Here is a 25431-nt window from a genome sequence, read left to right on the forward strand (position 1 = left end):
CCCGACGGGAAAGAAATGCTAGCTTTCGTTAGCCTCAATGTGAAGCTAACCGGGGTATGTTTCCGGGTTTCTCCTTCAACATAAAACCCCTTTTCAAAGCGTTAACTTAAAACGTCCAGCGAAATAACCTCAACAATATTTAGCTACACCCAACAACTGAAGACTGGGCGGTACACAGTAAAGTTGAAGCGCAAGCGATTTGCGTGTGTAAAGAAAACGTAAAGAAATAGCCGATCTAAGCGTTATTGTGAAAGCTGTGACCGGAAACGAAACGCACACCACTTCTGGCTTTCCAGCAGTGGGTTCAGACTGTTGTTAATAGCTGGGGCTACCCGGGATTGTTCACAACAACAGAGGAAGCAGCACCAGCTCTGACCAAATAAAGCCCCGTCGCGATTTTTTAGATCCTCTTTTGGAACCGCGCTAACGGAAACAAACGTAAACGCGTTCCTGCGCGAAGGGGCTTCGTTCTTCAAACTGCCGTTGCTCGCACGGAGCTAGCTTTTGTCCTCCTTCGCAGCCGCCCGTGGGTCGCCGATTACATTTAGACAAATCGCCGCGGAATATGGCTCAGCATGGACACCATGTAGCCAGTTCCCAAAAAGCACTGATGCTGGAGATGAAAAGTCTCCAAGACGAGCCGGTGGAGGGATTCAAAATAACTTTGGTGGACGAGTCGGACATGTACAACTGGGAAGTAGCGATATTCGGACCCCCCAATACGCACTACGAGGGGGGGTATTTTAAGGTGAGTAGCTAACGTTAGCTAGCGGTCGACCTATTGTTCTTCGAGCTGGTAGCTTTTAAGCCTAATATTTTAAATAAAAGACTCCCCCCTAAAGGACACTCCAACGGTCCACCAACAGCCTCCGAGGAGCCGACTTGGAGCCCGGCGGGTAGCCGCTAAACGCCGCAGCGGTTCCCCGTTTAACGGGCAACGGACGAAACGAGCGCCCCTTTGTTCAACTTTAACTCACGTTAAATCAACTCCACTCGCGTTTAGCTGCTGTCAGCGTGCAAAGACTGAAGCTTCCCTCCATGTGGGCCCTTTGTCCTTCTTTAAAATACGCAGATGCCCCTTTTTGATGGTGGCAGTCCGCACGTGAACACGTTTAGCAGAGATACTTGTGTGTTGATTTAACACGAAAAGCTGTTTAACATCATCTCACTAGTTCAGTCTTTTCCTTTTGTGTTTCTCGTTAGAAGTCTTAACAGTCCTGGTTTGATGAGACTTTGTGTTTTTGTATATTCAAACTGATCTCAATCAATAGTGTGTGATTGCCTTGCTTTATTTTCTTTCTTTTTTTTTTAATGCAGACAGCCCCAATCTTAAGTTTTGTCTTGGTCTATTGGCCATTTTGATTTGTTTTCATGTGCACTTCCTCCCTCGGAAGGGGAAATGTTTTGGTTTCATTTATGTTTTCCTGTTTATGATCATGTTTGTGATCTTGACTGAAAGGTTTCGGCCCTTTCCAAAGCCTCCACTAACTTGTCTAACCACTGAATTGTCCTGGTGTTTAAAGGCACTTGATGCTGTGCATCATTTAATTTTTGTTGCCGTGGCCTTTTGACCTGTACACATTTATTTATTTTGGATTGTTTATGTCCAAATGTTTGGAGCCGCGGAACCTGATTTTACACTCCACATTAATCTCCTTAAAGTCACACACCTACAGTGTAAATATAGAACAGCATTGCATTTGTTTCCACAGCAGAGAACCTGTGTGTGTGTGTGTGATATTGCGACACGCTGAGCGGATCCTTGCTCGCCCAAGTCCTGTGCTGATGTCGCTGCTCGTCCTATTAAGCACTTTGATTTATTACTTTGCCCGGCAAAGCCAAATAAACCCCTATTACTGCTGCTTCAAATGTTCCCCAGACAGTCGTTTTTATTGGACTTCAAACAAAAAAACAATTATCTTTTATTAAGGTGCCATAATGCTCCTGTCGCTAAGAGGGAAAGGACAAGAATAATTTAGGTCAGGGTTGTTGGAAAAAAACATAACGTACTTAAACTGTAAGTTACGTGGTTTCTGGCCAACGGCGTGTTGTTGTGGTCGGCCATCGGCCTTACGGCTAAACTGTATATAAAGATCAATATAGACGCACGCAAACATCGTAAATTGTCACTTCAGCTCGCCGGTGCTTCTGCTGTTCCGGTTCCAGAGAAGCCCGTTTGCTGTCCAACGGACCCGTGTGGGTGCTGCATGCGGGATTCCTTTTGTCGGGCCAGGAATGCACCGCCTGGCTGTGACTCAGTGTTCTCTGCCGGAGTTTCCATCCAACCAGTTTGCTGTATTCAAAGTAAAACAAAAAAGACACGGAGAGGGGGGGGGGGGAATAAAAACCACCCTGTTGTGATCCGCGTGGGCCCAACAAAGGTGACGTGGCGCAGCCGTCTGGACAGGTAACGACGTCACCCGAAGCCGAGCCGAGCCAGGTTTTTATTTTACGCGTGGCGCCGCTCTTGGGAGAGACACGCACACCGCGGCAAACGCAAAACGGCCGCGGACGGCCAGAAATATCATTCAACCGGCCCACAAAGCTCAAGTAGACACGGGACCGTAGCATCGCAAAGTGACCATTGACCTTTCGGTCTCACCAGAGGCCCCCGACATTTATTCCCTGGATCTTGACAATTCCAAGATTACGGCCCTTTGCGTGTGTGTGTGTGTGTGTGTGTTTTTGCTTTGTCATGCGTATTCCCCCGCCGGGCTCGGCGTGTCTGATGATTGTTGGCAGAGCGCCATTCGGGGGCCGCAGACGGCAGTGGTCCCGGGACGCGTATGAGGCGGATTAAGGGGGAGGGGATTGCAGACGTAATCAAGTGTTTGGACCGTTGTCCTGTGTGACGGGAGGGTTCTGTCTTGTACAAAATGACACCCTCGCATCCTATTAATGTCTCCCCACGCCCACTTAACTGCCAGTTTTAGCACCTTCTGACACGTTCAGTTTTGTCTCCTACAGCTGCATGAAAGTAGCTTATGGCGACAAAATGCAAAACTTTCACTCTGACCGTTGTTCAGATGAACATGCCTTTACCTTCCGTGAAGCACAGGAAGTCTTTTGTCTTTTTTTAATGTTTACTCGATTTCTCAGTAAACATCGAAATATTTTCGAATAAATATTACGCGCCATGCGGCAGAAGAACCTAAAAAGCTGCCGCGTGTCCTAAACGCGCTCGCGGCGACGCACGGTGTTCGGCTTCACTGCCCTGTAGGGGCCTCGGCTCGGTAAAATCAGACTGGGGGCGGGGGGGCAGTGTTTGAAGGCCTGCTGTGTCGACACCTGGCAGCTTTAATAGTTATTTTAGTTGCACGTGGTCGTGACGCAGGTCGAAATGTACAGTGAAACGGAACAGCTTTGTCCCCCGAGGCGAGCGTCTCTTCCCGCTGAGCTCCTTCGCAGCGTGACGGCGAAGCCGAGGGGTGTCGCCCGTCCCCGTCGCTGGCTTTTCAAAGCGTCAGGCTGCTCGGCCCCCAGACGAGCAGCCTGACCCGGTGCCTTCCTTCCTGCTTCGCGCTACATGACGTGTACCAGCGGCGGAGGGGAGCCCCCCCCTGCGGAAGGCTTGGCCAGGCTGGTTGGAGTCATGTCCCCCCGCACCCCCCTCCGGCTGTGTCGTCCAGAGACGAGAGCAGGCCGAGGGGGGGTGGAGGGAACTCAGAACCTGCTGGATCGAGAGCAGGCAGAGTCTTGCCTCGCAACGGTGCCTCCCTTTTGAAAGGGGAGCCTGCGGTGGCTCGAGGTGAGCGTGACATGAGCCCAGTAGACAGCTATTACCATGCGTCCCCCCCCCCCCCCCCCCTTCCTGTACAGGCCACCAGTGTGGTAGTATACTTCACAGACATGGCTGCAAACGCTCTCTGTGATCAGCCCAACAGTCCTTTCCCCTCCCACTCTCCCCGTAGCTCTTTTCCTGAGTTCGGTTAATGAGGCGGTGGGGAGGGGGGGGGGGGCGCTGCGTACAAAGGTGATCGTGCGTGGAATTTGCTCGACACAGGGACGTTTGTTTTCCCCTCGTCGTGCGCTTGGCCCGGGGGTACGAGGATCCGGTCTGCGGGGAAGGCGAGGAGGACAGAATGACTTGTTCCCTTCGGTGTCTTTGCGTTGACCTGGTTTACTTACTTCGCCTCGCCGACGTCTTCCACGTGGTGGGGGGAGGCGCGTTCCCCCGCCGCTCCCCATCTCGTCTTTCAAGCCCGCTTTTGCGCCCACAATTCCCGCAGCAGTTTATTTACTTTTGGACGGCGCGGGACATCGATCCGGTGTCCCGTGGTCTCTGTAACCAGCCTTTCACAAGCCCCCCCCCCCCCCCCCCCCCCCCACATCAAATGAGCTGTTGCAGGGTTGCTCACCCTTTGACCACGAATGCTGTTCCTTCCGTGTGGCAAACCAACTACTTTATGACTCGCTGAAGTCGGCTGTGGCATTTTGCACGTTGCGATGGGCAGATATTGTTCTTCTGAGCGGCTGCATCTGAAGCAGAATGTCTTCGCCAGCATTGGAGGCGCAGTGAGCGAGGAAGGCGTGGGTGTCTTACAGTAAAGGCTCGCGTGTGGGTGTCCAACACGGCTGGGAATAGATATCTTCAATGCGTGACAACGGACACTTAAAAAAAAAGAGGAGGAGGATCTCGGCCCTTGTCCTCTTCCTCCCTCCCTCCTCGTGTTTCTGCACAGTCACACTCCTCCGCTCTCCCTCCTTCAGTCTAAGGTCAGGTGTCTCTTCTTGGGAGGGTAGGTCAACCGCTTCAGGCCTCGGCCGGTTACCGGGGTGACCTGTCTCCTCCTGGTCGTTGAACGCCACCGTACCGGTGGTTGAACCCTCTCTAATGAGCCCTGTGACACACTCATTGGGACACTTGGTACTGCAATTCCCTGAAGTCTCGAGGGAAACGCACCACCTCTTTCTACGCTAAGCACTTGCCTTTGCCAATTTTGGTCTGATCGTATTATAAAGCCTTGCGTGGTGACTGTGCATTAGCTCGTGTTTGCGGAGTTGTGTTGCAAAGAATATGGTTTCAAAACCTCCTGGTGAGCTGCGTTGTGAAACCGTGCTCTTACCCTCTTAAAGGGATCCGTGCTTATCCTCAATGCATATTGCCAGCTTCCTGTTTGCGTCCAAACGAATGAAGCTATTTTAATGGTCTCAACACAGAATGCTACACATCTGCCTCTATTTTATATATTCATCTTTTATCCATAAGCATGCAAGTGAACTACCAGCATCTGTGGCTTTAAGCATCCAATGACACGTTGCTGAAGAGCCTTTTGTAAGCAGTTTTGTTTAGGAAATTATTATTATTTTTTTTGAATTACAGTTCTTGTCCAACTGACTGTGGACAGATGTATAAAAAGATTATTATAAGATCAGATCTTGAGGCTGACTGTGGTTTCGGAGGACCGTCCACGCTCTCCCCCGGGCCCTCGTCTTCCTCCTCTTCCTCCCCCGGCTGCTATCCGTATCCGTTGCCAGCCTGTAATGTGCACGGTGTTGGCTTGAACCCTGCGCTCCGAAGGGTCGCCGGCACTTCTGGCAGGGTCACTGAGACCTGGGGATTTAAAAAAATATATATATTTGTTTTTCTCTCAGGACGCTGTCAGTGTCTCCGCTCTGCTTTCAAATGGTGAGAGCAGGTTTATTGTGCAAGTACAGATCACTTAAGACTCCAAATGTCGCCGTATGGAAAGTATGGAAAGTCGGGACAGACTGACACCTGCCTTTTTAAAAAAATAAAAAAGACAACAGACCCTGAACCGCCCGCAGCTGTGGCGACAAAGTTCTGTGACCGTTGTTTTGAGTGTTTATCCGTCACTGCCGAGCTTAACGGCTGCATCGCATGCAATAAGGGATAAGAGCGCTATGTTAAGCACGTGTATTATAGAGCACAAGCCCTTTTATTTTGTGAAATCCCCCCCCCGCTGCCCCCCTGCCACACCACCGCCTCCCTCCGCCCATCCATCCGATGTGTTGAACAGAAGCTTTCGTGCAGTGAGTGACGTGCGTTGTGTAATCAGTATCTGTGTATCGGCCCCTCGCCGTGGCACGCCTTATGGAGCGGGAGGAGGGGTCCCACCCCCCCGCCCCCACCCATAGTAGCATTTATACAGTTTGAAGGGGGGGGGGGTATTCTAGTAACACGGGTGTGAGTAGTGGATTGTCTTGGGTTGCAGTGACAGCTGGAGAGGACAAACCCCCTCAATGTCTCTTTTATACAGGGCCTCCCTCCCTCAACCTCCCTCCCCTCACCCATCGGTGTGTCTCTTAGCTCCAAACACTCCCCCCTCCCCTCCCTCCCTGCATGCAATATTGCGTTACCCTGTCATTAGCTCGTCCGTACTCAGCCACCTCAGTAGCGTGCGCCGCGCCTGTACGGCTCCTATTTATAGGTTTGTCTTTCGCTCTCCGCTGACGCTGATCAGCACGATTGTGGAGATCTTGGTTCAGCAGCTGCTTGTTGACACCGGGTCTTTGTGAGAAAGAAGAAAAACGTTGGGAATTAAGCACACGTACTCCCCTGCAGCTGCCTGTGCGCCGTGTTTTTTTGTTGCACTGTACAGACTTGCATTCCTGATGCAAAATTCCCTCTGGGAGGCTGTGTCCACAAGCAGAGTAGTTCTTCAGCAGAAGTATGTGTGGATACAATACACACGCACACTGTGTGTTGTTCTTTTAAGAAAACTGCACCACCAGCCCCATAAAATGATCTGCTGCGGCTCACGTGTGTCTCAAGGAATCGCCATTTACCCCCCATCAGATGAGGTGGAAACGTTCTCCCAAACTGGAATAGTTTGGAGGGAAGTAGTCGTGACTTGTCAAATGGTTAGGAAACAATGTAGATGAACTCCCTGCCTCTCAGCGGCTAATGTGTGTGTGTGTGTGTGTGTGTGTGTGTGTGTGTGTGTCTCTCGCCCTCAGTCCAGGATCAAGTTCCCCGTCGACTACCCGTACTCTCCACCTGCTTTTCGCTTCCTCACCAAAATGTGGCACCCCAACATCTATGAGGTAATTGTGACCAGTATAACATACAGGAGCTCGTCGTAACTTTTATCAGGACAGGTGTGTGTGTGTGTGTGTGTGTGTGTGTGGTAAATGACTACATGTTTTTTAAAAGTAACTGTAGTCGTGTTCGATCCCAGTTCAGTCTTGAGATTTAGTAACTAAAGGTGTTTGCGTCCTCAGAACGGGGATGTGTGCATCTCCATCCTGCACCCACCAGTAGACGACCCCCAGAGCGGAGAGCTGCCTTCAGAGCGGTGGAACCCCACCCAGAACGTCAGGTACCCCACGCGATGCTCTCCGCTCTGTCCTAGTTTCTGAATCGGCGACACAGACTAAAGTATTTTCCGGTGCTTTTTGAACATGCATATTTTAATGATCTATCTAACACCCGCCCCGTTTTGTCAAATCATGTTTTTGTGCTTTTCTGCTACTGTGAAAGATTGGCACCAAAATGTGTCGGAGGAGGTGTTGGTTGTGAGTGTTTGCAGGCCTCTTGTTTCCTGCTCGGCTCATAACTGGCCTCCTCCTTCTGCTGCCTCGCTGTTCAGCCCGTCAATACGGACCAAAGGCTCCCGCACGTGTTTGTGCAGCTTGTAGCCCGCTCAAACAAAATAACCGTCGAATGACGTTTAATGAACGCCTCCTGGAGCTCAATGTGACAAGATGACGGCGGAGACCGATGAATCTCACCCCGACCCCCTTGTGTCCTTTCTCGCCTTCCGTCCCCTGTCTCATCTTACCCCCCTGTGTCCTCTTCCTCTATTGCTCCCCGGTATTTTAATCTCTCCCCACTCCCACCGTCTCTCTTCCTCTCTCAGGACCATCCTGCTCAGCGTGATCTCTCTGCTCAACGAGCCCAACACCTTCTCCCCGGCGAACGTGGACGCCTCCGTCATGTACCGCAAGTGGAGGGACAGCAAGGGCAAGGACAGGGAATACATCGAGATCATCAGGTAGCGCCCGCGCAGCTCCCGCGTGCAACGCCACGTGGCGCACACGGTACTCATCCGTCTCCTCCTCCTGTCCCTCGCAGGAAGCAGGTGGTGGCCACCAAAGCCGACGCAGAGCGGGACGGCGTCAAGGTTCCCATCACGTTGGACGAGTACTGCGTCCGCACCCAAGTCCCGCCCACAGACGACGGCTCCAACCTCCTATACGATGACTACTACGACGAACTCGAGGACGACGAGGACGAGGACGACGAGGACAACGAGGACTGTTGCTACGACAACGACGACTCGGGCACTGAGGACTCCTGACCGTGCCTTCCCACGATGTCACCCCGTCCCTGACCAGCCCCCCCCCCGTCCCCCGTACACACACACACACACACACACTAGCGCACACACACACACGCCACGCTCTTGTCATGGACTGAACTTTAACCCCCCCCCCCCCCCACCTCCTTAACAATCATCCTCACTTATCTCAGCGCCCCCCCCACCCTTCTCCATCCCCATTCTGTGCAGTGAAAGAATGTGCACTAAAACCTGATGCATCAAAGAAAACAAAGCTACAGTTGTGTTTGTTTCTTACATGTTTCTTTTTTATTTTTTATTAGTTGTTTGAGTAGAGGTTACGCACACAGACACACACAGCAACACACAGCAACACATCAATAATAGTACTCTCTTATCTGCTTCGGTTTGTCTGCACTGATAACTGGTTTCACTTTTTTTTTTTTGTAACTCTCCGAGACCCGTTGCTCCCTTCCAGCTCAGAGTGAAACGAAGCCTGTCGGATGGCCCGGTGTCCCGTAGAACACGTGGCCGTGGTTTGGTGGCGCCTTTTCTCCACATGCGCGGCGCAGTGGAATGTAACGCCACGGGTCGGTGAGAGGACGATAGGCAGGGGGCGTCTGCAAAGGAAGCCAAATAAGCAAAAAATAAATAATGCACAATGTTTTTTGTTTTTTTTCCTCAAAGCCGACTCACTTCTGTCTCTGAGCCACGTGTGGTGTGTGTGTGTGTGTGTGTGTGTGTGTGTGTCCTCCCATTTAGCGGGATGTTCGAGGCCCTGCCTGAGGGAGGGGGAGTGTGGGGGGGGTGTTTATGCTCACACCGTTTCAGGTGGGGATGCCGCGCAAACTCCGCCCTCCTGCTGGAAACAAACGTATTTATAGCACCACCTGTCAGATGTGTCCACGGTGTGCGTGAGAAAGGTGTAAAACAACAACAACAGCAGCGTAAGTGAAGACTGGAATGTGGATCCCACATGCGTCCTCTCACTGCCTCCGTCGTACGGGTGCTACCAGCGGCCTGGACGCGCCGTGGTCGAGCAGCGATGCAGCCAGTGCGTGAACCTACTCGATATGCAGTGAAGCTGAGCCTCTCAGCGCTCCGATCTGAGCGCCCGGCCCCAGTTTTACAACCCGCGTGGGCTTAGAACCCAGACTCAGTCGGAGTCCGGCGCCGGTGTGTTTGTCTCCGTCTCTCAGCGGTTTGCTGTTTGCGTCCCCCCCCCCCCCCCCTTTTTTTTTTTTTGAATTGCAGCCATCTTGACTCACCTGAATCTATGAACCCTGTTGCCTCTGATGAGATGGGGTTGCGGTTTGAGTGGTTCAGCGGGACGAGGGGCGGCCTGCTCGCTGACGCAGACCGGTTTTGTTTTTCAGTCCACGTGTTTTTTTGTTGATCCGTTATAACTGTTGAGGGTCGTGTCCAGAGATCTACAGCTGTTGCATTGCGAATGGGCTGAGGTTTTGTCCATTTTTTGGGGGGGCTGCTTTTGAGATTTTGATGTCCTCTGTGTAATTTCCCTTTTGTGGTGTGATGCAATGATTTCTATCTTTATATGTATTAAGTGCTATGAAATTTGATGATGATGATTGTTTAAAAAAACGCAGGATTTGTTCATGGAAGAGAAACTAAATGTACCAATTTATGAAACGCAAACGACATCAGCGCAGAAAAGTTAAGCAGAAACAAATTGACGCGGCGCATCACGCAGTAATTGACCATCAAATCAATGTAACCCCCCCCCCCTCCCCCGAAACCATCCCGCTCCTTTTTGTTTTGAATTATTAGGGTGAATGGGATTTAATTTGTCAAACTGCTGTTCATTTTATCGTCTCTCCTCCCCACTTCTCTGAGCTGATCGGTGATTGATCACTGACGGGCAAAACCCAACAGTTGATTACAAAAACCTACAAGAACCTCAGGAAAAACAAAACATCTACCAACCAACAAACAAATCCTTTCCAACTGAGTGAACTTCACCCCGGGGAGTTTCACTTATTGGCTTCAATGGACTGTTTACAATCTACCTTAATATGCACATGTGGATATTTGACGATCATGACGATGTTAATTGTTTTGTTTTTTCTTGTTTGTATTTTTTCTTTTTTTCTTATGGTTTGTAAATCTATTTAAAATCTGAAATAAAGATCTTTATTAGATATAGACTGTTTTTTTGTAGTTTTTTTTTTAAATATATTAAATTAAGTTTATTTTTAGTTAAGGTCTCTGAACCTTTTCTGCTTTGTTTTATAGAAACTGAGAAGGCGTCGAGTGAAGGAAACTGGGGGGGACGAGCATCGACAGGTGAGACCTGCGTCCATTTCTTCACTTCTTTTTGTTGTACTGGGCCGAATGAGGAAAGTGCGTGATGAGACGTGCACGCAGCAGTCACCCGGCTGGGCTCAGAGGGTGGTGTTGACTTCAAAGGATTTCCTGATGCTTTCCTTTTTTGCATTCAATACAAGTGACGTTTCAGGGAGTTACTTTTCTAAACAGACATCCCCCCCGCCCCCCCATCTTCTGTTCTCTAGAAAATGTAAAGACTTCCTGTACAGACCAGGTAAGACATTCCTGTGTGTTTGTCCATCGTGGCTTCTCTGGTGGATGTCGTTGCCGCTTTGCATGAAGTAAATGCCAATCATCCCCTTTGTGGTTATGATAAACATTTTATTTATGTTTGCAGTGCCACTAAGCATGTTGTTGAACGACGCGCGGAAGCTGCTGCCCTGTGATGCGTTACGTGCAACCCGAGACTGCACACGTCGGACCAGCAGTGAGGGCGCTGCAACGCGGACGAGTCACAACAATGGAGATAGGCCCGTCTCCCTGTGGCCTGATAGTCTATCAACATCATTTCATGTCACACTGACCTGTTTGTTAATATTGATGTGGCTCTACATGCATGACGGCTCCTGTAAGCAAACCCATTTCCCTTTTACTGGCCTCCATCCACAAACCCTGGAAGGGAGTAAATATGTGTTGGGGAACAACACTATAGATATATCAGCTACCTGAAACAGTAACTGTACTGTAACGTTTTTAATATTACGGTGGAAAGTGACAGCCACTTTTCTACATTGAATGGCTATTTTCTCTTTTCATACCCAAACAATTTCAAACACCCTGACCCCTTAGAGCACAGCCCCCACTATAGCATGTAGTTGTTGCATACCACGTTTCTTCTGCTTTTTAATAAATACAAATGTATTTCGCAGCAAGTCGCATATAAACTTAAAATCTGCTTCTGGTGTCCCACATATTCTCCTTTCTTGTATTTAGAGCGTTGTTGTTTTCCAGAAAGTAAGAAATATTCCTGCTACGGTTTCTTTTCTTACACTTTTGGGAATGAATTCGAATGAATTCGATTTTTGCCAGAAAGCGATGAGGAGGAGCTCATGTTATCTGCTCGGTATTTATTTTGTGACGACCTCTGGCCTGTAGAGGGCAGCAACAGCTTGCTTTTCTTTTTTACATTTTAGCTGTGAGGACGACCACGAGTGTGATCGATTTAAGAGACAAAATAGTCTCTCAGATGACCATAACTTTATAGTTTTTTTTTTTCAAAAGCAGTCTAATAAAGTTTGTGTTTTGTTTTTTCGGCTCAAACTGTCATTCTTCCATCAATGACCCGAAGCCCTCGATGTGTCCCCGCCTTTGTTCTCCTGTAGAGGGCGCTGCCGTCCCCTACATTCGAGAGGAATACCAGCCATTTATTATGGATTCACTTACTCTTATCAAGGTTCCAAAGTATCCTCTTTTCCTTCCCACTTTTCTTATCACCCACTTCCAAAGACGCCATAACTCTCCTCAGTTTTACGGTTTTCTATTGCATTTTTTTCCAGGTGGAGTTGACCCACCGTTGGCTGTGATCTATGAAATGAAAATCCCCCCCCCATCGCTTGAAACTCCACTTTACCCGACAAATGCCTCTGCCGGCGTTTCAGGACCGTATGTGTTGGATCCTTTTGAGCTGCCGGGTCATCGCATCCGCCTCCCGTCACAGAGAGATTCCAGCTCCATGAGAATGCGTTCCCCGTGACGACGGGCCTGACCTTTTGCCCCGGCGTGTGTTCAATCCAAATGCCAGTTTCGGTGGACCAGAATGAGCCAGACGGCGAGATTATTCTGGCATTTGCAGAATTGCCCATCCACCACCCCCCCTCCCGTGGTGTCTATTCCCCCACACCGGAGCAAGCACAGCGCTGTGTTTAAACTGTGGGGTATGAAGCTGGAGCAGAGCCAGATGTTCCAACCCCTGGCCCTCTCTCAGACGGGTGACCCCCTCCCCCCCCGTTCCAGCTGGCAGCTTGGCTGCGGATCTCCAGGCTCGAGCCGGGGGGGGGGTTCGTAGAACTCTGTGACCTGCAGAGGGCTGGACGTCCCGCGGAGGACAAGCAAACTGGGTGAACTGTAACAGACCGGGGTGAGAGGAGAGGAGGAGAACAGTTTGTGGTGGAGGACAGACAGAGAGGTGGAGGTGGGGGGGGGGTCCATGTGTCAGGATCTGAGATGTCTCCAAGGCAACAGAAGTTGTGCAAAAGCGGGTTGGCAGGGAGCAGAAAGATGTATGGCAACACTAAGGGAGAGAGGGGTAAAAATGGACTCTGTGACGCTTGGACCATGATGAGTGACCAGTGTGTTAAGGGTTAAGAGTCAATGCACACGCACACACACGCACGCACACACACTCTGGAGGATACCTGGAGGTGAACCAAAGCTCCTGCAGAGCTCAGTCTTGACAGCATTGTTTCTGCGTACCAGACACAGCTTGTACCTCCTCTTCTTCCAGGAAGCAAATAAGCATTGAAGTGTCCATATCTGCATGGTGATGATTCCACAACGGGCTAAATATTTCAGAATGGCATAAGTATATGTTCACTCCTTTAAATATACTTTAATGGCAATACTATTGTACTTCTGCGTAAAGGCAGGACCTGTACCAGCAGTAAAGTATTTTACTTTCATATTGCGCTCGTATCCAGCTTCATACGTGTATTTTGGGTTTCATCTTGAGCATGTTTGTATACTGGTATTGACCCTCGGTCTGAAACCTGAATTCAATGGAATCCCGTTGCTGGGCAACAGCTTGGGTCCAGGTTACTTCCTGTCAGCTGATGTCTTTGGATTGAATGTTTGTTTTTTTACTTTCACACTATAACGTTATTAAAATCTGCATAATCACAGAGAAGACACGACAAATCTTTTTACGTGAGTACTTTCTCCCACCTTCTGGTAGTTGGACCTTCACCCGTTTTTCCTCATGAGTTCAGCCGCTCCGAATCACTTGTTCACTTATGTTCTTTTCGAGGTTGTAATAGTCTCAAGAGTTCCTCACGTTTTCGGATCGACAGAGCTGTAGAGTCAGGCCCATTAGCGAGAGCAGAACAGACGCGTTAACCTTTTCCCGCGCTGCGCTGGTCTCAGACGCTGAAGATTCACAGGCGCTTGTATACTGATCTCATTATTCTGTAAAGGAAGTTGTTAAGAGGGTGAGCATGGAGTAACGTGGCATTACAATGTTCCTCAGCGGATATCGTTTCCATCTTAACAAACTTATTCCTCTCCATAAATGTTGAATAATCTTTGTTACTTAATATTCTCATGTAGTTTGTTGCAGACACAGCGACAATAAAAAAAAAAGAAGCTCTAATGCAAATCTTTAGTTTTTTACATCACTTTAGATGTTTCTTCAGAGTTTTAGTTAAATCTGTGGGAAATTCAGTCAGCCAGCTGACCCGGTCAGTTCTCCGTGAGTGTCTGGACAGCCGGAACTGCACAATTGCCCCTGATGGATTATTTATTTTTTGTACTCCCTGAAACCTTTTAAAACATGTTGTCCCTCGACTAATGCGGCAGGTCGAGTGTCTGCAGGTCGCTGAGTGAGCGCCGCCGGACGGCGGATGGGGGCCTCTGCAATCTATATGGTAAGTGGCTCTTTTAACAGGATGATTACATCAGACAATGAACTCTGGGACGAGTTCAGAAGGCGAGCTGTGTAATTATCCTCAGCCAGAGCTGGAACAGCCGACCAGGTTTTACGCGCCGTGCCATCCGCCGCAGGTTGAGCCTTCACCTCCGGGTTGACTTCCATGAAACATGTTTATCCTCCTCTCGATCTGGATTTCTGTGTGTGTATTTGCACAGGAGCGTGGGTATTTGCACGCTCCTTTTCTGCTGTTGTTTGAATGTCCTGACAGATGTTACACAAAGGTGATTCCTTACTGTTTGTGTGTCTGTGAGCAGGTTTCCGTACAGGCTGATGTCTGCGTGACGGAGTCGGACCGCGTCGTATCACTGTGCAACTCCACGTGCCGCGGTCACTTCAAAGGGAAAATGTGAATGTTTAAGTTGCAAAGACACAAGTATACAAAGTACAAGTGTGCTGCTGCATCAAGTGTGATAAAGGAGAGGACACATGCAAAACTCATTTTTAATTTAGGCCAGAATGCTCTGCTGTGTTGGAAACTGATAATAGAACTGAATGTTTACAATTACTGGTATACTGCATTTGCATAGTTATTATAACCCAATACGACATTTGAGTGTTCATCAACTTCAGCGTTAACTTTGGTTGTCAACTGGAAATGTTTGAGATTCCGTATTAATGCATTTCACTGGGTGCCGTGAAGTGTTAAGACGTGAATGATGAGTTCATTTCAAAGGCCTTGTAGTCCTTTTCGCATTGGGGTGAATTTGTGTCTGGAGGTTAAAATAAGATTGTTGAGTTGTTAGACATTCTTTACTGCCCCTCCTTGATGTTGTGGTCAGATGTGATTCAGTACAATGTGAGAGACATTATGTTTCGTTAGTTGTTGGTATGCTGAGCTTCTCTGATATCAGATTCGTGACTAACTGGGCTCAAAGAAAGCCGAGCTGACGCCTCTTCTGGGGCTTTTCCCTGTTTAAATCAGCCGTTTGTCGCCGGATACCAGCTCTCACAGCTGAAAATGTGTACATTTCTAAATCCCTCTCTGTCCACTCGATGCAGCAGCGTTGTTGGTTGATCTCTGACTGAGCATCGTCTGTTCCACACTCTGGTCCACCGTTTCGTGGCACTTGACTCAAAACCACGCAATCCGGATAAGTAAAGCGCTTTTCATGTCCTGCGGATCAATGAAGTCAGTGGGGGGCCCTTTTCTATCTGAGACTGACAAATTTGTTGCCATAGCAAAGTTTCCAAGGAGACAAACGAGCCCGTCGAAACCCAAAGACGGACAAGAAGAGACGTAGCTGTAAATTGGGATTAAACAACACGCTTCACTGTCTGCTCAGCTGTACTTTTTCAGGTCAAATAGTCACGTTTTACTCATATTCATGAGTAATGGTTTACTGACACACAAAAACCCTACTCTGTCATCTGTTCCCAGTTGAAATATTGATTTCAAAGTGTGTAATAAAGGCTGACCCGATAAGCTGCGAGCTGAGTAAAATCAATTAATTCAACTGCATCTCTGGGGAAAGATGAGCAAAGCAGGGTCTGGGTGCGGAGCAGTGACCCGGTGGCCGCGCGGGCATAAGGATTCCTCTGCTTCTGCTGATGTAACCAGTAACCAGTTGGTTGCACTGGTGAAAGAGTGGGACGCACGCTGATCTTATTGGTCAGCCGCAGACCTGTGCCGCCTATAAAGCGCCCGACAGGCGCTCCGGAGCAGCCGAGACCGTCTGAGGGCGCACAGCAGCGCCGCGGAGCGCACAGGCTTCCCCGCGGAGAAAGACACCTGTTACTGACGGAGCAAGTGGACAAAGACGACCGCGTGTGTCTCGGTGAGTAAACCGTCTGTACGTTTGTGCAGACAGGCGCCGGGTTTTAGCAACAGTCTACAAGTAGACGCAAGATTTTGGAGGTTTTGATGAACGGACCGGTGCGCAATTGGAGGAAGACTTGTACCACCTGTGGAATTAAATGTCCCAACTTTTGTTGAGAACTCGTGCATGCAACGTAAAAAAGCGGAAATATAATGTGCTATTAAATCATTAATTTCAGCAGTGTTCATGTAATTCAATTATCTGTGGTATTGTTTTATTCTGGCCGTTTTTTCCTCAACCTCGCCTCATATTTCTTTAACTAAACATGCAGAAAGCCCGAATTAAATGTGGATTTTCTTCTAACTGTAAATGCCCACAAAGGAGTAGCAAAAATGTACAATGTTATTACAATAGTGAACAAAGAACGTAACTTTAAATACATCTGTTGTCTTAAAATAATCTGCAAGAATAGTCGAATTCTGGTTATTAAGACTCGACATCCTTTCTTGTCGTGTAATAAGTCGAGTAAATTCAGTTCTTCAAACAAAACCTTTTGGAAGTTAAAGCAGTAACTCATAGATCCAAAAGTTGACCAGCAGCAATATCTCCTGATATAATCCGTTGCCATTTTAGTCTGCGTCATTAGAGCCAAAGGTGTTATTATTGTCCCTCCGCTCCCCGGGGAACCGTCCTCTGATCACTTACATCTCCCCACCTGTGTGCTGTTAATTCCAGACACCTGACTGCATCGGCTCCACACGCCCACACGTCCCACTGTCTGGTGGGACCATGTGGGTCCTGGATAAGATCCGCGGGACGGTGGAGACCGGCGTGCTGCGCCATGGGGACAACCGAGACAAGAAAGACGTCCCGTACAGCAACGTCCTCACCCCCGACAAGATCCCGGACTTTTTCATTCCCCCGAAGCTGGTCTGCGCCCCGCCGGAACCCGATGTCCCTAATCTCCCGCCCAAAGAGGGCCTGCAACCCTCCACTTCGGAGCTGACCGTCAACAGTGGGAAGAAGATCAGCAGCCCGAGAAGTCCACGCCTGGTGGCGAAGATCGCGGGAGACACCAAGAACCTGCTGAGAGCGGCGAACCGCCACATCATACAGATAGAGAGTGCGGATGATGTCGGAGACACCAACGCAGACCCCCAGTCGCAGACGGCAATGTCCCTGCCTTATGTGCCCAAGACTCAAACCCCTTACGGCTTTGCGACCTTGAAGGAAAGCCCACACACTCGCCGCAAGGAGTCCCTTTTCCACTGCGAGCTTAGCAGTCCCATCACCTCCCCAAACACCCAGAGGAAGACCCACGGGCGAGGCGGCGAGGGGGGAAACCACCTGAACCCGGCGGACTGCAACACCTCGCACATGAATCCCTACCGGTACTTCAGCGGTGGGGAAAGCGACACGTGCTCCTCAGCCGAGTCCTCCCCCTTCAGCTCCCCCTTGCTCTCCCGCTCCGCCTCCCTGCTCAAGATCTTCACCCACGAGACGCAGGCCAAGGTCGTGAAGGCCAAGCGGTCGTTCGCCCGCCACAGCTCCCTCTCCACCGACGAGTGCAGCTCGGCCGAGCCCAGCCCCAACGTCCAGCGGCGGCTCAACGTGCCCTCCCTCCACGGCGCCGGGGGGTCGGACCACGGGCTCCATCGGGAGCACACCATCAACCTGCACAAAGGCGGGTCGCTGAGGATCAGCGCCAACTACGACTCCGGCACCTCGCGCCTGCTCATCCGCGTCCTGGTGGCGGAGAGTCTTTACGACAAGCACTTTGACATCAAGAGCATCAACTGCTGCGTCTCCGTCTACCTGAACCCGGGCAAGCAGCAGAAGCAAAGGAGCAACATCATCAAGAACAGCCGCAAGCCGGTCTTCAACGAGGACTTCTTCTTTGACTCGATCGGTTCGGTCCAAGTGAAGAACCTGCTCGTGAAGTTCAAGGTGGTGAACAAAGGCACCAGCCTGAAGAGGGACAACCTCCTGGGAGAGCGGGAGGTGCCTCTTACGAAGCTGCTCTCGGGAGTTTGAAGCCACGGCACCTGGGGGGTGTCAAAGAAGGGTAAAAGAGACCACACTGATTGAAACTTAAATTAGAAGTTTTTGCTGGTTCCTTTTTTAAACTTATTTTTCTTTTAATTCAAATGAAAAAAAAGACGTTGACAGAGAAGGAAGAGGTGGTGGAAAAACATCCCCGAAAGGAAAGTGGAGGCTTTCTTCTGAGATCTGAAAAGACTGCATCAGAAAATAAAGCTCCTGATGTTCGCGGACGAATCATTTCTGGTGGCCCCAATTCTACGCCCCCAATAATGAATGCTCATTAAACCAAGCCGGCTGCGATGGCAACAGATTCGTTTGACACATGAAAGGGTTTCTTCTTCTGGACACATCTCCCGCGCCAACTTCCTCAGCCAGGTCTGGTTCAAAGGTTGCGCGACACCTGTTCACCAGTCGCCATCGCTCTCCCTGCCTGCGCGGTGTTTGTCACGTGTGCCGTGGTTTTCAATTATTGTAATGTGACACAAAATCCATCGCAGCGCAGGACGGGATTCTGCATTGTAGCTACACCGTGTGTTCAGCACAAAGATGCTTTTGTGAATCGAAGCTTTTGAAGTGCTGCTACATCCTGATGTGCAAATGACCCTTTGATCCCCGTTGCCATGGCCCACCTCCAACTGGGGAAGGCGAGGGACACACGGAGCAGCCACAATGGTCACATTTACATGCACATAGAAGATTGAATTGTAATGCAAAGCCCTATGATTGCCATATACTGATGATGTCGGTCTAGCATCGTCAGACTGGTAGACGTTCATATTAACCGTGAACCGTATATATATGTGCTGCAAAGTCTCTAATTGTGCCTGTAGTTGAGTAAAATGTAGCTTGACGGCGACAAGTGCCACGTGGAGTTTTCGAGTATGCGTTGTGTCGATCCCTGAGATCTAACCACTGCGTTGAGGGCATATCCTTTCCCATAAAACCACTTAGAATTTTGTCTGTCTGGTCACTTCGGACTGATCAAAGTTGGTCCGTCCAGCAGCAGAATAGGATCAAACGAACGACAATGTGCACAACGAGTATAAAATGAGAACTCACTCTCTCAATCATTGCTGCCCGGCGCTACAAAGACTCCACAGCGTATCATCCAGGTAGATTTTCATTTCAACAATTGCCGTAACAATGTTTAAACCTGTTTCTTACCTGTAAGTCGATTTATTTCAACTAAAGGTATAAGAGATTGCGTGGGTGCACATTGGTATCGTCTGCCCTGCTGTGAATGTCCAGGAACACGAGCGATCAGCTATCGGAGGGCCTGCGCAGTGCAACGCCTGTTTGGGCAATTTTCTTCAGGAAAGGTTTCTGGTTTCTGGTAAAATTTAGTGTAGGTCTGTTATCTAACGTGTGTGTGTGTGTGTGTGTGGCTTTAGTTAAGTTAGTACGTGAGGTGAGCAAAGTCCGTTTTGATTTAAGTTAACATTGACATTTGGTTTCAATTGTGACGCGAACAAATATTTGTTTGACCCATCCATGCAGACCCACCTCCCCCCTTTGTGTGCTTTGTTTGTCTCTACTGCGCCGTCACGTTTGAATGAGAACAGAAGTTGATTGCTGATGGAAACAGGTTAAAATATTACTACTGCACAAAAAAATATGTTTTTAACACTCAATTATAGACAAAATAAACTGCAGTTTGTTCTTGAACTGCATTAAATCCAATGCATATGTACACTTTTATTTCATATGTAATTGGTTTCTGTTCGGTTGATGAAATCTCTTGAGTTTAATGAAGGACCCGCGTGGACGTTCCAGCTGCAGCCTGTCACACATGGCTCATCCAGTGTGGGCACCTTGATTAAATCTCCTGCAACCAGGCAACGAGCTCTCGCCACGTTCAGACCAGTCGGCGTTACCTCCGTGTTAGAAACAACCGGGACGAGTATTTTAGAACTTTTTAATAAGTCAGAGCAGTCTCTCCAAAAGGATGATTTAAGAAGTAACTTTTTTTTCCGCTCTGTAATCAAATTAAAGATGTTCTTTATGTAAACAGAAGTTAACAATTGTTGATTTATGCAAAAAGGCTGCTGGCTTAGTCGCGGTATCGACAGTGGACAAATACAGTACTTGTGTGCATGTAGGTGTGTTAAATGTCTCCCATGAGAAGAACAGAACACCGCTGTCACATGTCAGATTACCAGTTGCATGGCACAAATACGTCACTGACATGCTCAGTTTCATGAAACCCTAAAGCCTTACTGTATGTGTGCGTGCGTGCGTCATACTCAACATGACATTTTGTCCAAAGTAAATCATTTTCTATGTAACATGTAGTATTTTGTAAAATGCATTCGAATGGTTTGAAAGATGTTGAATTTGTACTGTACATAACTACATTTTATGTACTAGTTTCTACGATTGTTCACAAAAGGCCAATTATGCACCAACGAGTGACGCTGAGAGGCACTTCAATTACGTCCGTTTACATCTACAATGAAGCCCTGAGGGTGAAAGGAAATAAGGAAAACCATATTACACTGTATGTTTGGACAGCTTTCAGCTCTGTCCTCCTTCGGCCGAGTAGAGAAGAAGACAGACATCACAGTGATGCAAATTACTGAGGCGTCATGGAGCCTAGAGCTTCAATTTAATTTGGATTACTCTCACCCGCCATTCGTAGCTCACTTGTAGCACAGTTGTTGATATACTCTCTCTATATGATATACAGCCCCACTGGGTGGCTTTGTTATGGTGTGAGGGTCCGTGATCTGTGTGTAAACCCCCGTTGCAAACATACAGTGCCTGCTTGTAGGTTTATTGCATTTTCTACTTAGACTTCCAGAATGGGGTTCAGTCCTGTTGTTACCAAACTCTAGTCTTCTTCTAGCATGATTATCATACTTCAGTAGCGTCAGTAATGGATTTCAGTGGATTCATATCGTGCAGTGGCGGGTCACCTTGTGCTTTGGTTTGGTGCTGACACAAATGTATACAATGATGTAATATGGGTGATGTGTTCTGCACAGTGTCCACATTTTTTTTCATAACTAATTGTTTTGACTGTTTAATCATGTGGCTGATCATTTAACATAATGGACACACAGATAGACATTAAAAGAATACAATGTTGTCCGCCCATGCCTTATCGAAGATTCGCATTCTGCAGATGGTGAAAAGTTGGACATGTCTGAATAGAAAAACCTTATCAGTTAACATATGGATTCTTTGATCTTTGAGCTTGGACTCCAGAAACCTAAAATCAAACATTCTTTATATTTTACAGCATGTAGCAGCAAACATCTGAATTGCCAGGTATGTTTTCACTTACAAGGATTTCGTCTTGGTGAGAGGTCAAAGGTCCTCAGTGTGTAGCCGAGGCCGACAGGAATTTAGGTGTTGTTTTCTCATAATAGTTCAAATGTATTCTTATAACCGTGAGCTGCAGGCTGAATTAGACCTGTTGGCTCAGCAAAGAGATGCGGAACAGGCAGATCAGACCAGTCGGCTCACAGAGAAGTTAAGAAATGATAAAACTACCAGCACCTCTAAAGCAGAATATTTAACATGTTGTATTACTTTTGATGAATTTGTACACTAGCTAAAATGTATCAATGCCAATGTCTGGTTTATTGGGGGTTATGTTTTGTTAGTAGTAGAAACCGGCAGCATATTGACAAGCCATTCTTTTAAATGTCTTTTTCAAATGGCCTTAGACGAGTTGACCTTTTGACCCGTTGATAGAAAAAAAATAAAAAGGCCTCTAAGGACTATGAATACCAAATGTTACAGCATTTAACACTAGTCAAGATCTGGACCAAAGTTTTGAGCCAGCACACAAATGATCACCATCCCTAGAGGCACTGTGGCAGTGGAGGTCAAACAAAGTTGGTCGTTTTAAATGATTATCTTTTATTTGATTTTAGTATCAGTTTATGTGAGAGACTGAGAGTCTTCAGTTGGATCTTGTATTTGTCCCATTTAATTCCTAAAGCTTTTAAAACATATATACATACTGTGTGTATATATATAAAACTGAAAAGTGCCCGTCCATTACTTGACTCTGAAATGTTTAGTTTTTCTCCAGAATTACATAAATAATGGATGTTGTTTTCCAGTTGCTTTACAGCTCTTGATGTGTGTCTGAACTGTGCAGGTAGATACTTTTTTTTACTGTGATGCTGCATGCACTGACACCTGTTCTATGGTTATTTACTGTACTGATGGATGTGAAATACTTTAAATAAAGGAATTGTTCCACAGCATCTCAGCTTGCGTTCTTTCTGATTTACATTTCATCCGTTTATATGATGCACGTTTTTCTAGATTTGGCAATGTTTTCTTTTACTATTTGAATCTCTCCTGAACAAAATCAATGTCACTGATTATTGCAAGATGTACATTAACCACACCCCAATTTGTGATTATTGTTGTATTAATTTAATGTTTCAGCCAAAATATGTAGTATTTGGGAAGTAAGTATGTTTGCTGCAACTTTATTTTGGGGTAGATAAAATAAAATAAAACTTACAGGTGTATCTTTTTCTTTACACAAACAAAACAAGAAAATACATTAAAAAAACATTACATGCAGTAAAATTAGATTCGATAAAAGAAAATGCAAATTATTTTTTATTTCAATTATGAACTTTGATGTGATGGTACTTGTCACCTTAATCATCTTATTTATCTATAAGGTTAGGGGTATTCACATAGATACAGTATATCTATATATTGGCATCTAAGCTATCTATTTCCAGTACTTTGCTCTATGGTGTGAACTCCGTTTGGCAGGTTGGCTTTTCTAACTGAAGCAACTATACAGATATTTAATCAGCAACAATTAACAAAAGACAAAATTGAGATGAGGAATACGTCTCCTGAAGGCTCGCCACTGACTTTGAGTAAACGTTTTCCGTTGGGATCGAGTCAGCTCATCTCCGTCCTCTCTGTCTTTCTAACTACCCGACTCAGCAGAGTAATGTAATGTAATCTCCCTCGGACGAACCCCAAATCTCGTCAACGACATCTTCCCACTTGAAATTCCATATCGGACAGTTTACATGCCTCCCGTCTTTGTTCAGCCGCAGTCGCTCAACAGCAAACCAAAACCGAGATATTTTACTTCTCATCTCTGCCATGCCGTCTTTAATTAGCAGGGTGAAAGTACTGCGCCTTCGCCATTAGCGTCAGGGAGGAGTCAGTCGTGAGATGCCTGTCTGGAGAGGAAGCGCGTGGGAGGCCGGCGCTGCTACACATCAGCTGAGAACAGCTGCCAGTGTCACTTTTCAGACTCGGAATCTAGAGAGGCAAATGCTTTCTGTTCCTGTGTAATTCAACCTGTCCTTGCGATTGAAAAAGAAAAAGCAGTTGTTTATTATTAGTTGTTTATTAATAAACATAATTATCACCGCTCTAATAACCTCACTGTACACCATCTGCCAAGCACCAATGGACGGGAAGACAAGATTAGCAGCAGGTGAACTTTGTGGAGCGTTAAACAGCTAAAGGGACAGATATTGTTCTGTGGAGTTGGTGGAGACCAAAACTGAGCTATAAGGAGCTCGTTTGCAAGCATTTGGTCATAACTGAATGTATTTTACATTGAAATGTAACTCAACCGTCTTTTCCACAGTAGACCACCAAAAAGTGTTTTCTGTTGTGTTTTTTGCCACTCACCTCGTCTCTCGTTTCAGACGCCTCCCCGCCCTCATTGTTTCCACCTGAGTCTCGTTCCTCTGTGTATTTAGTCCCTGTCTGCTACTTGTTCTGCCAGTTTGGCGCTTAACATCAATGAGCTTACCAGCGGTTTACCGCGGTGTGCGGTCCCGTGTTTTGACACGTTTTTGGTCCACCTGTGACTCTTTGCCCGCCGGTTGGAATTCCTTTGCCTACCTTGTCATATCTACTGAACCCCTGCTTGAAGTAAAAAACGTTGTTTTCTGAACCCGACTACCTTGCTATCGGCCTTTTTTGGATACGCTGAACAAAAAAACCTCACAGCAGTAAAAGTCCGGATTAACAAAGTCAGGAGAACATTATCATGTTGATCCTTGAGTTGAGAACCTGACCTCGGCGGTGTTTTGAACCCATTCTAAAGCAAACATTCAGCATTACAGGAAACTGTCTTTTAGTGAAGGAATTGTTCAAATATAGAGCCATGTTTGGGTCTCGGACTCCTGCAGAGGTTGCTGATTGTCTGACTTTGCCTTTTCTGGAGCAAAGCTGCTAGCGTGGCTTAAAACAAACCAGCGTTAAATTCTGTGAAACAGGCTCCTTTGGTGAAAGTCAACAGGCCTCGTCCTGTAAGACCGATGAAAGATGGATGCATTCTTACTTCACTGATGAATCCATTGTCATATTTTTCGCCTTTCCGTTGGCGCCACGACTCATTCGTCAACCGAGTTACCTCAAAAGACTTTGCCTGCTGCGATCCAACATTTCCCCCAAACACGCCGCAGTCTCACACAGAGATTCAGTTCGCCTCTGCATGTGCCCCCCCTCCCCTCCCCTCCCACCTCCACCTCCTCGTCCCCAATTCATCACACACACAAAAACACTATTAGGTTTCCTGTGCCAGCTGCACACGAGATGATGCCACCGCCGACACCCGCTCACTGTGGCGGCGAGAAAATGTTTTCCAATATCCTTCATCTGCCATTGTTCATCCCCATCCTCTGCCGGATGTCTCTCGCCGCTTGTAAATTGATTTATAATGCTGTCTCCTTCTGAGAAGGGCGGAAGATGAGGAGGAAGATGGGGGGACTGGTAGAAGGGGTGCACGTTCATGGCCGCAGCAAGAGCCCGTATCCTCAGTAGGGCAGATTTGATTGGGGTAATTTCCATCGCTGGCTTCCGTGACTTGATTTGAGGGAGGAAAGGTTTAGGGCTGTTATTGGCTTCGTGATTACCATGGTAACCCCGGAGCCGAGTGGTTTTCTGAGTGAAGGAATGAGATATGCGTGCGTGTGTTGTTGTTGCTTTTTGAATTGCAATCCACTATAATTGCAGCACATTGTGGGTTTTTTTTTCCCTTTTTGAGTTGAGCCGCAAATAAAAAACAAAATTTAGTTTGTTATTAAATTAGTGGTCCTCAAAAGGATTTTTTTGTTACTTAATTTTGGCCCAGTGTCAGCTGCATGTTTCACTAGAAACTAGAAACACCTGAAAACACGAGTAATTGCTTCACACTCGTATGTAAATAGAACAAAGCCATCATTAATGTCAGTAGCACACGCCTCTTCAATTTCTACCTCGAAGATCAAAATCTCTGCATCGGATGCTTTTGCAAAAAAGCTACTTTTTTATTTTGATAAAGAAATAAATATGCTAGAAGTAAAAGTTAGTCTAGAATTATACATAATAATAATAATTACCTCACGGAAAATTGTGTGAGCACTTAAAAATATTAAATGAAGAATTCCCGTACACAGACCAGCGTGAT

General features: G+C 47.4%; 2 protein-coding genes and 2 long non-coding RNA genes across 5 annotated transcripts; all 4 read left to right on the forward strand.

The window, feature by feature from the left end:
- Positions 1-155: 155 nt before the first annotated feature.
- cdc34a (cell division cycle 34 homolog (S. cerevisiae) a) lies at positions 156-10406 on the forward strand. Its single transcript, XM_040183814.2, has 5 exons — positions 156-748; positions 6922-7008; positions 7186-7283; positions 7824-7958; positions 8039-10406. The coding sequence occupies exons 1-5, from the start codon at positions 566-568 to the stop codon at positions 8262-8264; spliced, it is 729 nt and encodes a 242-aa protein (XP_040039748.1). The 5' UTR covers positions 156-565; the 3' UTR covers positions 8265-10406.
- A 193-nt stretch (positions 10407-10599) lies between these two features.
- On the forward strand, positions 10600-11837 carry LOC144411469 (uncharacterized). The gene is made up of 2 exons (XR_013468643.1): positions 10600-10803; positions 10927-11837. It is a non-coding gene; the product is annotated as an uncharacterized LOC144411469 (long non-coding RNA).
- A 1514-nt stretch (positions 11838-13351) lies between these two features.
- On the forward strand, positions 13352-14743 carry LOC144411470 (uncharacterized). Its single transcript, XR_013468644.1, has 3 exons — positions 13352-13451; positions 14100-14167; positions 14487-14743. It is a non-coding gene; the product is annotated as an uncharacterized LOC144411470 (long non-coding RNA).
- A 961-nt stretch (positions 14744-15704) lies between these two features.
- On the forward strand, positions 15705-21118 carry LOC120823647 (C2 calcium-dependent domain-containing protein 4C). 2 transcript variants are annotated; one of them, XM_078108487.1, is made up of 3 exons: positions 15705-16007; positions 16725-18054; positions 18149-18321. In XM_078108487.1, the coding sequence occupies exon 2, from the start codon at positions 16779-16781 to the stop codon at positions 18021-18023; it is 1245 nt and encodes a 414-aa protein (XP_077964613.1). In that variant the 5' UTR covers positions 15705-16007; positions 16725-16778; the 3' UTR covers positions 18024-18054; positions 18149-18321. The 2 variants fall into 2 exon arrangements, with proteins under 2 accessions (XP_077964613.1, XP_040039747.2); XM_040183813.2 differs by having other exon boundaries at positions 16725-21118.
- Positions 21119-25431: the final 4313 nt, after the last annotated feature.

Source organism: Gasterosteus aculeatus, chromosome 8 (genome assembly GCF_964276395.1).
Source record: "Gasterosteus aculeatus chromosome 8, fGasAcu3.hap1.1, whole genome shotgun sequence".
In the NCBI taxonomy this organism is placed as follows: Eukaryota; Metazoa; Chordata; class Actinopteri; order Perciformes; family Gasterosteidae; genus Gasterosteus; species Gasterosteus aculeatus.

What these genes read in the sequence shown, in the direction of transcription:
- cdc34a (XM_040183814.2), top strand. Translation starts at nt 566, where the DNA reads ATGGCTCAGCATGGACACCATGTAGCCAGTTCCCAAAAAGCACTGATG. An exon ending in ACGAGGGGGGGTATTTTAAG is followed by an intron (nt 749 to 6,921) that starts GTGAGTAGCTAA and finishes TCTCGCCCTCAG; the next exon opens with TCCAGGATCAAGTTCCCCGT. An exon ending in GAATACATCGAGATCATCAG is followed by an intron (nt 7,959 to 8,038) that starts GTAGCGCCCGCG and finishes TGTCCCTCGCAG; the next exon opens with GAAGCAGGTGGTGGCCACCA.
- LOC120823647 (XM_040183813.2), top strand. Translation starts at nt 16,779, where the DNA reads ATGTGGGTCCTGGATAAGATCCGCGGGACGGTGGAGACCGGCGTGCTG.